Below are 16,182 nucleotides of genomic sequence, written 5' to 3' on the forward strand. Positions count from 1 at the left end.
TTGTTTTTTTTTCTTCTCAATTTTTTTTTTAAATGGACTTGAACCATTTTCGTACTAAACAGTTCATATATTAAAAGAAGAAATATATTAAATAAACAAAAAAAGAAAGAAAAAAATTTGACAAGTCGATTTTAAAATGTAAAAATCCACACACACAAAAAAATGAAAAGAAAATAGAATGTAAACAATTTTGTCTTTTTTATACTTAATTAATTCGTCTTAAATCTCTATAACACATACTACATACACACACACACACACATACATATATAAAAATATATTAATAAATAATAAGTATTATACATATATATTAGAAGAATGAAAGAGAGAGAGAGAGAGAGAGAGAGAAAGAGAATGAAATTAAAATGCATAAAAAAATTTCAAATACAATTTTTCTATTTCATAAATAATCCTGCGATTATTAGAAAAAAAGAACAACGTATTTTTACTGGCCTATTTATTAATTTTTAAATTTTTCTATTATATTTTTATCTTCAAAGTAATTCGTTGTTCAGTAAAATCTCGAATAGAATATAATTTCCTAATTTTGTTAGAACTAATTTTGGTTGGTTAATTGTATGTATGTCCATTATACAAAAATTTGAACGTCTTAGGTACGAAAATTAAATAAATAACTATAAATTAATAAAAGTAAGGAAATATAAGAAGAATAGAAATATCGTGTCGTGTTATCGATACTTCATAAACTTTGTCACGTATTAAAAATCACACAAAAACAATCAACACGATCGTCTCATAGTTTATCGATTAATAAATAAATAAATAAATAATTTAATTAATTAAAAATATCATTTAATTTGTGTGTAAATGCGGAAAAAACAATAACAACAATGTAATTAATTTACGTAAGTAGTTTAGTATGACATGTTCGATTACCTCCTATATTACTTCCAGTTCGAAATTGAATATTTCATATTTCATGATCTAATATATATGTCAGATAATGTGCCCCCATGAACCATTCAACTTTTGTCTAACACCTTTTTTTCTACCATTAACAGTTTTGAAGATATTTAAGTGAATCGATTTTAATAAGACACCATGTATAGCTATTATAACTATTGTATATAAGATTATATATAGCCATACATGTTTATGCATGGCTAATTTTTTGACATGATCATGTATGACCATGTATGATTCATTTTTCGCGGGAAATTATCATTCTCTCTCTCTCTCTCTCTCTGTTTTATTATCTTTGTATTATAGATAAAAAATTTGTATTAGCTTTTTTCTTTGTTTTTATGCTACTTTTATTAGCACTTTGTCAAATTAAAAATAGATCAATTATTTTACACACATTTATTATTCTATTACGAGTAACAAATAGAAAGAAATATATACAGGGTGATTCACTAACTCTTGTCACCAAAATAACTCTGAAAGTATGATAGTAGCAGAAAAGTGTATACAACGAAAGTTGCATGAAAAATTCGGGAGTATAATATAAAGTCAGTTTTCTTTTGCTAGGTTTAGTCGCTTCTGAGATTTAAAGGTCAAGTTTGGTTTTTTAAATGGAATGCTATTTTTTGGTACTTATTTTCTAATAGCAGCATATTTCATGGCAAATCCATGTTAGTATACAATATATCTACGTTATTACTAACTTGGATTTTTGTTTAATTCTATCGTATTCAATGTGTATTGTAAACAAAATACCGTCGATATAATAATGGAATCTACTATTTGTTATTGTCGGTAATGTGGTGATAGTCGATAATAGTTACAGACGGTAATAAGTAGACGGATAACTGTCTGGTATCCAAGACGAAAAGAGTTAAACTACCACAAAAAAGGAAGAAGAATATTATATTATAATTAATTATAATTTACAAAATATTTACCTATATATTGTTTATACATTATGAAAGATTAACCTATTCCTTTTACTTTGGATGTCGCTTTTAAATATATCCCCTGCAGGTATATCAGCTTTACTTTCATTTTTTTCAAAGTGCGCTTGCACCTTGAATTTGTTGATGCGCATGCGTATAACACATCTCCCACTCATGACGTCATCATTTCATAATTATTCAAAGTGTAATAATTATTTTCAACTAATTATATAATTAATTAATATATAAAGTGAGCAATTAAAAGCACTTATTCATTTTTTTCTGCTGTTGCGATTCTATGCCAACTTTTTTGTGGTGATACTTCCTGTATCATTATGTGCTCCTGTTAAATTTCTTTCATTTTTGCGACGCGAAGAAAACAATCATTACCACCGGAACGTATGGATTTCTATTCGAAATTGGAAAAAACGTCAAAACTTCGAATCGACGATAGCGTTTAAATGCCTTTCATAGTATATATATATATATACTGAATGTATCGATAGGTATATTTAATATATTTCCAATCCGTCAGATATTTCTTATTTACTTTTATGATTTCATATTATTTCCAAGAATCTATAGAGTAATTTTTTAATATCTATATATGTATATATTTTATTCCTCGGACGTAAATAAAATTAAAAATTGTATCGGTAATCAATGATATGCGTGTATGTATATTTGTATATGAAGAATTACTGTGATTCTTATAATAGAAAATAATAAATGTAAATAAGAATTTTTGCGGTAAGAGAGAAATGAAAGAAAGTATGAAATACTAGAACTGTCACTTTCTCGCAAGAGTTTAATGGAATGCTTGATCTCCGTTAAATTGATATTACTTCCTTCCGTGAACAGTAATTTGATTCGACTCGACTCGAGAAAACAAATGTAATACATTGAAAAGTGAAAAATGCCGTACGTTTGACGAATGCGAGGCGATCGCGTAAAGAAATGATCGTAACAGGTTTTCTTTATCTGGCCTGTTGGCCAACTAAGAGGTATCTTGATAGCTATCATTCAAGAAATAATTCAATTCCAATTATATGTATATATATATTTGTCCTTTTAATTATTGTACTAGAACGATGTGCCTATTTAAAATTACAAGAGAAAAAAAAGAAGAGAGAAAGAGAGAAATAGGAGAAGAAAAAATTTTTATTAAAAAACAACGATATAAAATTATGATCACGACGTAACAAAACAATATAAAGAACAAGCAAAACTTAACAGAAATATATAAAACAAATTGACTACATTATTCTAAGTATGTACAAAAAAATCAAGTGATATCTATGATCGAAACGATAATTTGATTTAACGTAAGATCAACGTTATCATGACGATAACAATTTCTCCTAAGTTATTAGAATTGTTCTCTACAAAGAAAATAATTTAATTCCTTTCGAAGGCCTAAGGGAAAATTGTTATGATTAATTATGATGTTCCGATGAAAAATCTGGTTGAGAAGGTTGGAAATGTTCTTGTTCATAATGTCCAGGGGATTGAACGGTATAAGTAGTGTATTTAGATTCATGACCGATGTGATCTTCCTCCCCTCCGGAATATCCTCCGGAATATCCTCCGGAATATCCTCCAGAATATCCTCCAGGATGTCCTTCAGATTGATGATAAGGTATTGGATGTGGTACAGGATAAAATACTGGTTTTGGAACAGTTACTGGATGTGGTACGGGTACTGGTTGTGGCAAAGGCACCGGCTTCGAAAGCACTAATGGCACTTGTTGATGGACCTCTACTGGAACCGGCTTCTCCACCTCTACTGGCACGTGTTCGGGAACTTTCACTATCTGCGGAACCGGAACAGCCACGGGATGGTTCACCGGCACTGGAACCGGTATATGATGGGGTACCTGATTAAGAGAAAGGATCACCAGACTAAATCAATGTAAAACTATCGACCACCATCTTTCGGAATCATTTTGATAAATAAGTCAAGATTAAATCGAGATAGGTGTAATACGATATAAATACTGATTATTATTCATTTACTTATTGTTGCGGGAACTTTAACAACAAGACTGGGATAATGAATACCAATGTAAGGGATCATATTGCGAATGCGCAAGCGTCACGTTTCAAGATCACGTTTCACTTTCCACTACTTTCTTCATCTTGCTTGTCTCCGTAAGGGTGTCAGTATGTATGTATCTTTTCTGTTAATTAGGTAGCAACTAGCGTCCAAGTTTTTTCTTCGAATAATGGCATTTTTTATGTGAAACGTCAATGTTGATTATGACTCGTTGTTTTCAATAAAATACAATTTACCTTAACCGGATATGGGACAGGCACCTTGATCGCTACTGTTTTTGTGACCTTAATAATTTTCGTGGGTACTTCATTTAATTGGACCGATTGGGAAATGAGCTTCGGATGACCGGAGAACCCATGGTGGCTTTCGTAGGATGAAAAATGCGAAGCTTTGGCTCCTACCACTGCAACGATCGCTAAAATCTACAAAGCATTTTATTTTGTTATATACTTTTCATTAGAAAATGTGACAAACGAGTAAGAGAAGAAAAGAAATGTAAATAAAAAGTGAAATTTCAATTCGAAATTTGCTAGAAACGAAAGGAGAAAAATAATGATTACAATAAGAAGTCGAGGACTTTCACTGAAAAACACAAAATCGAATATCTAATGGTAAGGTAAAAATATAATAAAAGCACGATCGTGTATCCATGATTGTTTATCACAGTTGATCCCGTATTAGAAACTTACGAATCGTAAAACGAGCATCTTGCGCGTCGTTAGAGGAATCTAAGGGTGAAATCTGTGCGTTGGCTCGGTAAAGGAATGAAAGAAGGTGCACTGACAATTGTAGTGCGATCAGTTGCTTATATACGAAGACCTTCACCATCCTCGGTTGACGAAGAAAGCACTCTCTTTCCGACTGGCTTGCGTTCGCCAATCTCGTCTCCATCTTTTTTCCTTTTTCTAACCTTCCTTTTTTCAACATCCGAGGGAGTTCGACGACCCCTTTCGCTCGATCGTTCGAAAGGATCGAACGCGCTCTAATTTCCTATCTACGTTCCAAAATATCATTTATTTTACACTTAAAGTACTTACTCGTAATTAGAATTGATCGGATAAGGAACATGTATCTAAATGGTTAACTTTGGTTTATTCTAAACTTTTCTCGTGGTTTTAAAACCTGTCAATGGGAACTAACGAGCATGAATTAAATGAATGGATACGTTGTGCAACGCATCGTCGTTATGTTAAGTGACAAAACGTGTATCCTTTTTAGTATACTTTTGACATCAGCCACCAAAACGAACATGGACAACAAAGTTTTCGAATCCTCGTTCTAACTTAAACATTAACATTAACAATTGCTTTTCTTTCGAAGAAGCAATCGTTATGGTTGGAACGCTTTGCTTTTTACCAATGAAATAACTGCGAGTTATGCGAGAGAGGAAGTGAATTTGCAATTTTTCTTCGATTTCCTATTATGCGTGCACGCGGTGAGAGTCATTTTTTCAAAAATATCCTGTGGATATAGAGAACGAACGAGAGAATAGTGAAAGGATGATTATCGAATGTCTCGAGAAGAACTTCGAAAGTAAAAGGAATATGCAAATCGACCAAATTTTTCTTCTTAATCTTCATAAAAATGACCAGACAAATTGAATCATTATTTTTTCCTCTTTAATTAGTCAACATTTTCGATTGATTTCATTTAATCGTTTCTTCTTTTTTTTTTTTTTCGTCAAATTGCTCTTAACTTTTGTTGTCTTGGTCAACTCTCTCGTTATAGTCGAGCTGTTTGCTGAAGGATCGATTCACGTTACGTTACGGATTCTAAAGACATTTTTAAAGTTCGTCGGAGAAAGGCACGAAGGTACAAAAGGAAGGAACGGAAACTTTCCTAAAGGCGTATGCTATACCAGGAAATATAGACACTCGTACGATACACGTCGGGAAGTTGCACATTTTTATGAGAAAAAAAGTTATATGAGAATGTGAAACAATTCATTGGATCTCTCTCTTTCTCAAAAATAAAAGTCTACGAGATAATAGTAAAACAAAATGAATATTTTGTTATTTGTTACAAGGAAAATATATAATATAATCGGGAGTGTCGTTTGTGCCGAATTGTTACGCTTGGAAAATAACTTTCACATAGAGAAGTATCGTGGTCGCATACAACCATGCGCATTTGATCTGTTCTATTTTAATGTTTTGTTTGATTTTTATTTAAAAGAAAGAATATTAATACAAAATTCGTGTCTTAAAAAACGAAGAAAATATACGTTGACCAGAGACTTTTAATAATTTAAGTAAATAGGACTGTAGAACTTATTCGATCGGTCTAAATCAATTTGCATATTTAAACGAACTTCTTATGCAATTCTATGCAAAATATTGGAGAAGCTTATACAATCTTGTAAACAGAAGTGTAGGATAAGGTATCTATCGATGATGGGAGAGAGAGAGAGAGAGAAAGAGAGAGTAGGACTTTGAACGAATGATACTTAACTAAATGAGTCTCCAAATATTCGATATTTTATGAGCTGTCAAGGCTACAAAACCATAAAAATGGAACTACTATTTAAATAAGAAATAACAAGACTGATCACATTCTATTCTGAATAACTTAATATGGGATGGAATTTATAATAATCTCTGGTCTTTCGTGAACTTTTAAAAATGATCAGGTCAATCGTAATAATTCTCGAAATAAAATGATTTTCGTAATATTTATTTCGTAATAATAGTAATATCAATGAAATCGTAAAAATAATTTAATCATTTAATTCTATTTCATATTGTTAGTCGAGTATTATTTATTAACGCTTGACAAATAACATAAAAATAAAAAAAGAAATGAATTTTTCTAGAAAATGAATCTACTAGATTTTAATGATCCAAACTAATTGATAAAAGATAGAAACAAATCAAACGAATGGATATATAAAATCGGTTCATTAAATCTCGTGAACATTGTCTCTTTATCTGTACGCTTGAAAAATTTCCTGAAATTTAGCTCGAAAGTCACAAACAAAGCATTAACAAATATGTCCAAAAATTATGATATAACGTTTAGATAATTTATTAATATATAAAACAAAAAGAAAAGAGTTCCATATTTGGATGTATTATATATAAATATTTATAGTAGGTATACTGGTCACAATTTTTGGTCAAAACGAAACATATTGAAATAAAAAAGAAAGACATTTTTTGTTCGCATTGGAAATTCATGGAATTGAATGTTTAGGAGTTAATTAAAAAAATCTAGTTCTGCCCAATGCCATTTGGATTGCAACATCATCCGGGGCCAACATCTGCCAGGTATAAAAGGTCGAAATACCTTCGAAAAGATGCTTAACTTCTCGGCATACTCCGAACGACCAACATGAGATTTCTTCTGCTAACAGTGGTAAGGGTGTTCTCTAATCAACCCTGTTTTCTTTATTTCTTTTATTTTTCTCTTCAACTTGCGTCATTCCAATTATCCGAGTACGAATTTCAATGCAAAATTACAGACATACCAGTTTCATTATTTGCACGTATCACGTTACACATTATGCAAAGACGGAACGTTTTATGGAATCAGAAAACTTTTAAAAAGAAAAAACATTTGTTTATTATAATTTGAATGTATAAACGAAAAGAAACTAAAGTAACAAATAAGATTATATGGGATAGAAGTTTGGAGAGAAAAAAAATAGAAAAATATTTCATAATCGTCTAAACCTGTTATATTACGCAACACGATTGACAAATACGACTGATACTCGAATGGAATATTTCTAGATTTAATTATTAATTTAATTTTTCTCAGATATAAATAGATTAATTTGATTTCTGTTTGTTCAATAGTTGTGGTGCTCGGTGGTAGCAGTAACAGTTGCTGTTAATAAACCAAAGAGAGATATTTTATTGGGTGATCCACGTTACGGAACTGATTATCATAAGCATGATCATCATGGGAACGAGTTAGAAGTATCCAGATCACTCGGTGGCTATGTCGGTTCTTACAGTGTTTTGGACGATGAGGTAAAACAAGGTTATGGTCCACCTAATTATCAATCCAACAAACCATTGAATTTAGATCAATATACAAGTGTAAAAAACAATGCTCAACTTCCAGTACCTGCTTATGGAGTACCAGAGGTAAATAAACAAATGACGATAATTCATTTCAACAGAAATTAATTTTCAAATGATCATTTCATTAGGTTAATCAAGTAGAAGTACCAAGCAAACAGTATTTAACTCCTGTTATCGAGGCAGCTAACAAGGTTCATACGAAAACTCATACGACTTATTCAAAACCAGTCGAGGTTATATTTCTAATTTCTATATATTTTAGTTCGCTATATATGTTTTATGTAATAACACGATAACAGATATTTATTTTTTCAAAAGAATTTTATTACAAAATATTATTTCTAGAAGGTTGTACCACATAAAGAAACTGTAGACCATTTAGCAACTTCGGTCAAGGTTACTTCTCCTGTTACTTCTTATGGAGAACCTGTCGAAGTTAAAGTAAATATTACAATTATTTGTTAACTTTCTTTCAAATTCCAATGAGGAGATTTTACAATGAATTCTATTTCAGACTGTAGAAAACACTCAAAAGTCAACGTCGTACGAAGTTCCAGCGGTACAGGTGAGTCGAGTTGTTAGAGGGGAAAAAAAAACCATTGATAATCTAATGTGATGTGATTTTTTCAAAGACCTCGGTCGTGTCGTTACTCGACACAAAAGTCGAACAGGACGTAGTTCCAACGATCCAGGATCATTTGGAAGAAACTGTTCACAAAACTCAGGTGAAAACTCAGCTGACCGTACCGCTAGGTAAATATATATAAAAAACAACAAATAAGAATAACTAAATATAATAATATTAATTACAACTAAGAAGAGAAAATGATTTATTAACAGTTCCAGATGTATCGCATCAAACTTCCCCAGCGGTAGATTCGAGTTTAGTCTTTCCAGTGAATAATCTTCCAACTAGTTCCGTTGGCAACGTTGATTTTTCACACTTCGCACCCCCGACGATTAATGGTGACACTACGTTCAACGATCATTTGCAAAGTCAATCCGACTTTGACTCAGCCTATCAAGCTTATCTCCGAAACATTGGTAGTTTCGGCAGTCAACAGAAAATATTGACCGACCAATTTCCTAATCTATACGTTAGTCCATACACTTACGGCGTTCCTTATCAATTCCCACAATCCTTGTACACTTCGCAAGTTCATCAATCTCTGCCTTCTCAGCTACATAATTTAGTTCCTTATCCGTTAGCAGCTAATAGTCATTTGTTCAAAAGTAACGCCGATGTTAAACAATTTGGACCGATTGGCACATTTCTCCAAGAAACCTTCCCTAATTTTCCATTCCAATTTCCCCAACTCCCAAATTTCAGTTCGATCTTCCAATTACCAACTCCAGCTCCAGCCCCGGAGGTAGAAAATCTTAAAACTGTCCAAGTTCAGAAACCAGTGGAAGTTAAAACGTTAGAGACAACCGATAATCTGTTCGATAGCAAACCAGTTACTCTTGATACTTCGTTGACGAAGACAACTACAGATACTACCGAGAAAGTATCGAACGAATATCTCCAACCCGTTGATAAAAATGGTGCGTACGTTTATTAAAAATAAAATTAACATAAGAACTATACAAGTTTGTTAGATTCATATAACATAAACATGTGAATCAATTTTTAGAAATTAATAAATCACACCTAAATTACAATACACAGGATGTAACATACAACTTCGTCGATATTATAAGTAAATAAATTCGTTTTATTACAAACATTTTCCAATGCAATCGATCAACACAATCCTGTCTCACTCTTTATATATTATACAATCATTATTTTACTTTAGAGATTTATTTTATATTAGAAGAAATAAATGATAATATTTATCATTAATCAATATGTTATATAAGTTTAGAACAAAAGGAGGAAGCTGACGCGATTTTCCTCTACCACAGACGACATTTTTTAATTGGATTCATATTAGACCCCAAAGGACATTTCCAAGCTTCGCTAAATTCCTTCGAATTCTTGAGTACTGCTCTAAGTCTCACATGACCCGGACAATGAGAATCTTGAAGCATCCATTTTAAGGAGGACGCGGTATACGCCTCGCACCATAACTAAAAATACGTCAAACCAACTTGGTATTCATTCATCGAAACGCGCGCGAACTTTTTTCAAAACTTCCAATTAGATTATCTTACGTGAGCGAAACTAAGAAAGAGAAGTTGTTCGTGCGTTAGATGAGTAAATCCGGGAAGTAATGGTTCTTCACCGTGTCTGGCCTTCCATCTTTCGTAAGCAATGACAGCCTCTCTTAAACCACCATTGTCGGCTATATTTTCTCCCAAAGTCAATTCGCCGTTTATGTAATCGTCCACCTATTCGGACAATATTCAATTTAATTATGATCGAATGGTCGTTCAACTCGTAAAATCATTCGGATTCTAATACTTATTTTAATCATTTTATACCTCGTCTTCGTAATAACTATTATAATGATCTATAAAACATTGGGTCCTCTCGGTGTACTCTGAAATCGTTTCATTTGTCCACCATTGTCTTAAATTTCCATTACTATCGTATTGTCTACCACTGTTGTCGAAACCATGCGTCAATTCGTGTCCAAGTACTGTACCGATAGCACCGTAATTTAAAGCTCTGCAATGTACACATTTTTTCTTTCGATACAATCAACATTATTTTCATATGCATACATTTATCAATTAACAAAGTTGGTCGGGATTCATTGAATTTTTGTTAATTCTTACTCTAGTCCAAGTTCGTAGAATGGAAACTGGAGAATTCCAGCAGGAATAGCTGCACGTATTTGTCAAAAAATCAAAATAAATATGTAATATATAAGTATAGTTATTATAAAAATATATATATATGAATGTAGAAATATGTTGTATTTACGAACTAATTTGATTCACTTGAAAAGTATGGAAGGCGTTGACGTCCGTTGGATCTGTCACCCAACTTTAAATAATGTGGCCACAATATTAATTACATATATATATACATTTTTCATTATTTTATTATTTATTCCAAGTAAATATGTGGATATTTACTCACAACGATTCGTTATACAAATTGTTATCGTGAAGACATTCCAATTTAGCGAGCGAAATTGATCGAACGACTTGTAACATATTGTCTAAATATTTCGTTTTCGATAAATTTATCTGAAAAATGATATAAAATAATATTAGAAAATACATGGAAAAATATATTAGACGTTAGATATTTTCATTAATTCAAAGACAGTGGTCACGAGTACTGTTTCTTTGATGAGAGTTTACTTTCTGAAGATATTAATAATGAATAAATGCGTGGGCGCGTATTTACATCTTCGTAATATTCATCGAGTTCACCCTCCTCGAAGAGCCACTCCGGATGGCCAATTTCCAAAGACATTTTATCACTCTTTTCTAACGTCACTTTTTTAGTCTCTTTATCCATCCAATCAGTTTTTCGAACCAACGTAGCAAAAGATGCTCTAATATCTTCTAACATTTCGCGAACTTTAGGTGCCTTTTCTTTGTGAAACGATTTATCAACGAATAGCCATGATACTGCCATGCCTAAATAATTATTAGTTGAATAAAACAACTAATTTTGTATTATTACAATATTATCAATATAAGTTTGTATAACTATTTAGGATGATATACGTACTGACCCATTAGTTGGTTTACTGCCTCGGCACAATACAATGACTGGGATGTACCGATTTCAACGTTCATTAACGAGTGAAGATAATTTAACCATACTTTTCGTAAGTTTTCCGAAGAATGTGGAACAACTATGTCGACAACGACCCACCATATATACGTTTCTTTAAGAGAATCAACATTTTTATCAACGATAAGTGATCCAACTGATATGAATTTGAAAACATACCTATATCTTGTTCATCCCTCGAAGCAACGACCAAAGCCAAATCTTTCAAATATTCCAAATTCCCCACGAGAACTTTGTCTTTCCCCGAAAGATTCAAAGTAACAACATCTTGAAAAAGCAACTCGATAAAAGGTCTCCAAATAATTTTAGGCGTTAGACTCGAATTAACTTCGATCACGTATTCGTCTGTCAATCTTTGAAGATCATCGACAAACATATAATCTTCGTCTTTAATATTTTCTTCTGTCAAACTCGTGTTAACGTTGAAATTAGTGAGCTGTTTGAAAAAGATTGAAAAGAAAAAAAAAAAGAAAAAACACAAAGTCACATCAAAGGTGATGTTTTAAAATACACTAATTGAACATGTCAATCATAGTTAACGATTAGAAAAATATAATGAAAGCTTGCACGGAATTAGACAACTATCAATCGCAATGTCGGATGTTAGAAATGACAAATGTTTCGCAATCATGTGAAATGAAAATTCTTTTGAAATGTAGCTATACTTGCAAAATAATAATTGATATGTAATCTTCTTGCGAAAAATGATGCAACTACGGAACTACGAGAGTAAACTCACCAAATACAAAACGGTACTAAGTTCATAAATCTGCGTAGCTAAATCTGCCACATCGCTTTCCTTGGGAAAGGTATTTTCATTTTCTAAGGTGCAAGAATCCAACGTGCCATTGCTTATAACTTCCTTGATAACGTTCGACATATATAACAGTTCCACTTCTAAATCTTCGTCTATGTCGTCCAACGTTCTATCTAATTTTCTCATTCGTAATCTAATCGATTGCAAACGATGTTCTAACTCTTTGTCACTTAAACAAATTACGTTATTTTCATTAATAACCACGCATACATTTATAGATCATTTCATTAAAATTACATTAAATTTGTAAAAGTAAAAAACAGGATTAAGTTAGTACTGTTACCTGGGGAAAGGACTACCCATGATTGGTGTATCAAGAAAAATAACATTTTTGCTACCATTTCTAGGATCAGGTAGAACGTCGAGACCAATTAGAACGTCCCTTCCAAGAATTCTTTTAACTCTAGCCATTTGGTCGATGTAATTTCTGGTCTCCTTCGTAATTGCCGCAGGGGTTGAGGGTAAATTGAGCAGTTCCAACAACTCGAATAACGGCGATAGTCCTAACTTGTCCATCGACTCTGAAAAATCAACTAATATTATATAAACAGAGAAAATTGTCTTCAAATGTTTAACAATCGTGTTAGAAAAATGAGTATACTATTTTATTTATAAAACGAGACACGCACCAACGTCCAAGCAACTGGTATACAAAATTTGCGTTTGTTGCACAGACCAAGGTGCATCTTCGTCGCTAATATTTGTTCTTAACAAATCTCTAATCATCCTAGCTACTCGATCGGTTCGTTCGTTGAACCAAGAATTTGTTAGACTAGAATCCGGTATCGGATGTTCTCGGGGCCATCTGCCGCAAGTATATCTACGAATTCATATAAAAAAAAAAAAAAAATAACAAGAAAATACGACATGTGTTAACATTTTATACAATTTTTATTCGAAGACGTATAAGTAGGAATGGTTGCGGTCATTAAGGTGCATCGTGGGTAGATATCTTTGCAACACACACTTGTCCATTTGTTGACAATTTTATAGAGACAATACTCACTTATAAAAATCGTCGCAAGGATCTACAGACGGATCCATAGATTCCTTAAGACTAGCAGCTTATCGAACAAAATAATGTTGTAAATCATTATCAATTTCTTTTTACATTTTTATACAACATTTATTCTAATTGTACCCATTAGAAAATACACGTCAATCTTATCACCTCGCATAAATCTTATACGTAATCATATCGCGTTCATATAAATCATGCTTACCTATCCTCACGCAATCTTCAGAATCACATAGTTTCATATCGGGTTTAATCCTAGAGTCTGAAACAAACAACCATCGGATGAAAATTGTAAGCTACGTAATCTTGATAACCAATTATTATTTGACGTTACAAATTATAACATGAGATTGCAAATATCAATGAAAAAAATATTCTTTTCACAATCTAACATTTGAAGGATTACTTACAAAGTATAGAAAGTACCAATACTGCAACGAATAAGGAAGCCATCAAAATGAATAGAACTATCATCAAAAGACTGGATATTTGGTTACGTTTCTTCAAACTATAAAAAGTATTAAAGCTCTGATAAAATAAACAATCTAACGGTAGTATTCAATTTTATAGATTTTATTTAGAATGTCTATAACACTGCTTTCATGAAATTTAAACAATTGCGTAAAGCATGATTTTATATAAGAAGTCAATTGACATATTATAAAAGAACAAATTCTAATATAAAAGACTAATTTAAATATTTTCTTACAAAGTTTTTTTGGATTTGACGGAAACCAAATTCCTCTGGCTACCAATCGAGTATACGGACGCAGTCTCATTTTCTTCTACAAACAAACGAACAAATGAAAACAAATTTCATTAATAAAATTTGATAATTCGTTCATCGAAATAAAGTAAAAGAATTACCAGTCAACTTTCTTTAATCACTTTAGACACGCAAACTCTAGTTCACGATTCTAAAAGACTACATAATTCAAATCGGATGTTAGAAAGTAATCAAAATGTTAACGAGAATTATTCGGAATGTCTACAAGAAAGAAGGTGACATCTCAATGATCAAATTGATTCATAGAAAATGATTTTTTTTTATAAATAGATAGATAAAAATAGAGAGGGAAAGAAAGAAAGAAAAAAAGAGAGAGAGAGAGAGAGAGAGAGATTGAATATAACTCGACATAGAAATACTTTTTTATAAATTCTCATGTGATTTAATAATAGGTCATCGTAACAAGGAAGTATATAGCACCCCTGGAATAAAAAGTATATATAGATATATAGATATATATATATATATGTATATATACATATATACTCACTGCGCTCGTTGTTCATGCTGAATGGCCCACTGACCGGATCGAACTGACGACACTGAACAACCTCGAGGGACACTTGGCTGTCCATACGTTCACATTTTCCTCGACAACCAGTGGTTCTCGTCCAATGAACAACTTTCTTCTATTTCTCTTTTTTTTTTTTTTACTTAACCATTAAATATTTGGGACAAAAAATGTCACCTAAATCGTCTAAATTTAGTCATCGTTGCAATTCATATATTTTTTTTCTAAGCTAATTGAATGTTGTTGACCATGCTTGAGAAAAATGTTTTACAAGAAAAAGTTAACATTTCTAAACAAGTTGAGAGTTGAAGGTATAAACTTAGACGATTGTTTATACGAGTCCAAAGTAGATATAATGTCGGAACGAATGTTCATTCTCAGAGAGTACAATATTGATATCCGATTATGAATGAAAATAAGATTTCTTTACCACGTCAGATAAAAATGTAAATCGATACGATCGATATTTATCATTAAATTATAGGATACTTGTAAATTAATAAGAAAACTTGAATGAGTCCTTAGGAGATATAAATATGTAATTGTGTTATAAATCGATATTGACATTATTTGTATTTCCAGTTATATATGGGGCCCTAAATAGATATGTGTCTTTATCAAAGTTAAGAGATCAATATTCTAGTAGTCAAAGCATATATATTAAAAGTTTTCAAGGTTTAAACGTATTTGCGATGATGAGATGGTTATTAGAAAAAAAAACGTCAGTGAGCTTAATTCGGTAACATGCAATTGTACTATAAATGGAGTAAGCTCATTGGTTGTTATTTCTAGCATAACCGATAAAAAGTTGTATTTATGTTGCTATACTACGAACTATGCTTTGTATCCTATTAGAAATATTAGACAGAAAAACATACGAATGGACAATAATGAAGTTTTAAAAATATAATAAGAGAGAGAAGAAATAGAAATTGTGAATACAACTAATATCGAAGTATCAATATGAGCTTTGAGAACGAAAGTATGGTTTATCATTTATGTACAAACTTTATCCAACTTGCAATGAAATATGCAAAGTCTCACTAGGATATACTTTTGTAAAGCGTCAATATCATTTCACTGACGAGTTTTACTAGAATATTTAATGAAATCAGTTCTATGCTAGAGTCAACTTTTAATATTCATCGTAATCGGTTTTCTAGCTGAATCATCATATAAGTAATGTAGACAAAAGATTTTAATAAATCGTTTCGTTTTACATATCAGATCACGCTAGTAATATGAGTTTGAAGTTTTTCCAAATAAATAATTAGAATGAAATGAAAGAGGAAGTTAAATAGAAAACATATTACTAGGTGAAAGTACTTATGCATTAGAATGAATTCGTACTAAGTCATTAGAGGAAATAATAATCGCATATCAATCGATTGGATAATCGCAGGAAACTC

The 16,182-nt window shown here is 31.7% G+C and overlaps 2 protein-coding genes across 2 annotated transcripts; both read right to left on the bottom strand.

The window, feature by feature from the left end:
• Nucleotides 1-3,292: 3,292 nt before the first annotated feature.
• Nucleotides 3,293-4,619, bottom strand: LOC106786460 (cyclin-dependent kinase inhibitor 1C-like). The gene is made up of 3 exons (XM_014747872.1): nucleotides 4,602-4,619; nucleotides 4,149-4,334; nucleotides 3,293-3,733 (listed from the first exon to the last, which is right to left on the bottom strand). The coding sequence occupies exons 1-3, from the start codon at nucleotides 4,617-4,619 to the stop codon at nucleotides 3,293-3,295; spliced, it is 645 nt and encodes a 214-aa protein (XP_014603358.1).
• Nucleotides 4,620-9,809: 5,190 nt separating this feature from the next.
• On the bottom strand, nucleotides 9,810-14,837 carry LOC106786466 (neprilysin-1). Its single transcript, XM_014747878.1, has 17 exons — nucleotides 14,753-14,837; nucleotides 14,185-14,257; nucleotides 13,886-13,983; nucleotides 13,681-13,737; nucleotides 13,464-13,521; nucleotides 13,087-13,277; nucleotides 12,741-12,978; nucleotides 12,380-12,626; nucleotides 11,800-12,076; nucleotides 11,579-11,734; nucleotides 11,245-11,480; nucleotides 10,972-11,081; nucleotides 10,817-10,875; nucleotides 10,665-10,713; nucleotides 10,368-10,554; nucleotides 10,098-10,274; nucleotides 9,810-10,013 (listed from the first exon to the last, which is right to left on the bottom strand). The coding sequence occupies exons 1-17, from the start codon at nucleotides 14,835-14,837 to the stop codon at nucleotides 9,840-9,842; spliced, it is 2,472 nt and encodes an 823-aa protein (XP_014603364.1). The 3' UTR covers nucleotides 9,810-9,839.
• Between the last annotated feature and the right edge of the window lie 1,345 nt (nucleotides 14,838-16,182).

This window comes from Polistes canadensis, unplaced genomic scaffold (assembly GCF_001313835.1).
Source record: "Polistes canadensis isolate GaletaPanama2010 unplaced genomic scaffold, ASM131383v1 scaffold_75, whole genome shotgun sequence".
Classification (NCBI taxonomy): domain Eukaryota; kingdom Metazoa; phylum Arthropoda; class Insecta; order Hymenoptera; family Vespidae; genus Polistes; species Polistes canadensis.

Coding starts and splice junctions, on each gene's coding strand:
- LOC106786466 (XM_014747878.1), bottom strand. CDS start 14,837: ATGGACAGCCAAGTGTCCCTCGAGGTTGTTCAGTGTCGTCAGTTCGAT. Junction 12,077..12,379: donor TTAGTACCGTTTTGTATTTG/GTGAGTTTACTC, acceptor TTTTTCAAACAG/CTCACTAATTTCAACGTTAA. Junction 11,481..11,578: donor GGCAGTAAACCAACTAATGG/GTCAGTACGTAT, acceptor ATAATTATTTAG/GCATGGCAGTATCATGGCTA.
- LOC106786460 (XM_014747872.1), bottom strand. Junction 3,734..4,148: donor CTGTCCCATATCCGGTTAAG/GTAAATTGTATT, acceptor TCTCTTAATCAG/GTACCCCATCATATACCGGT.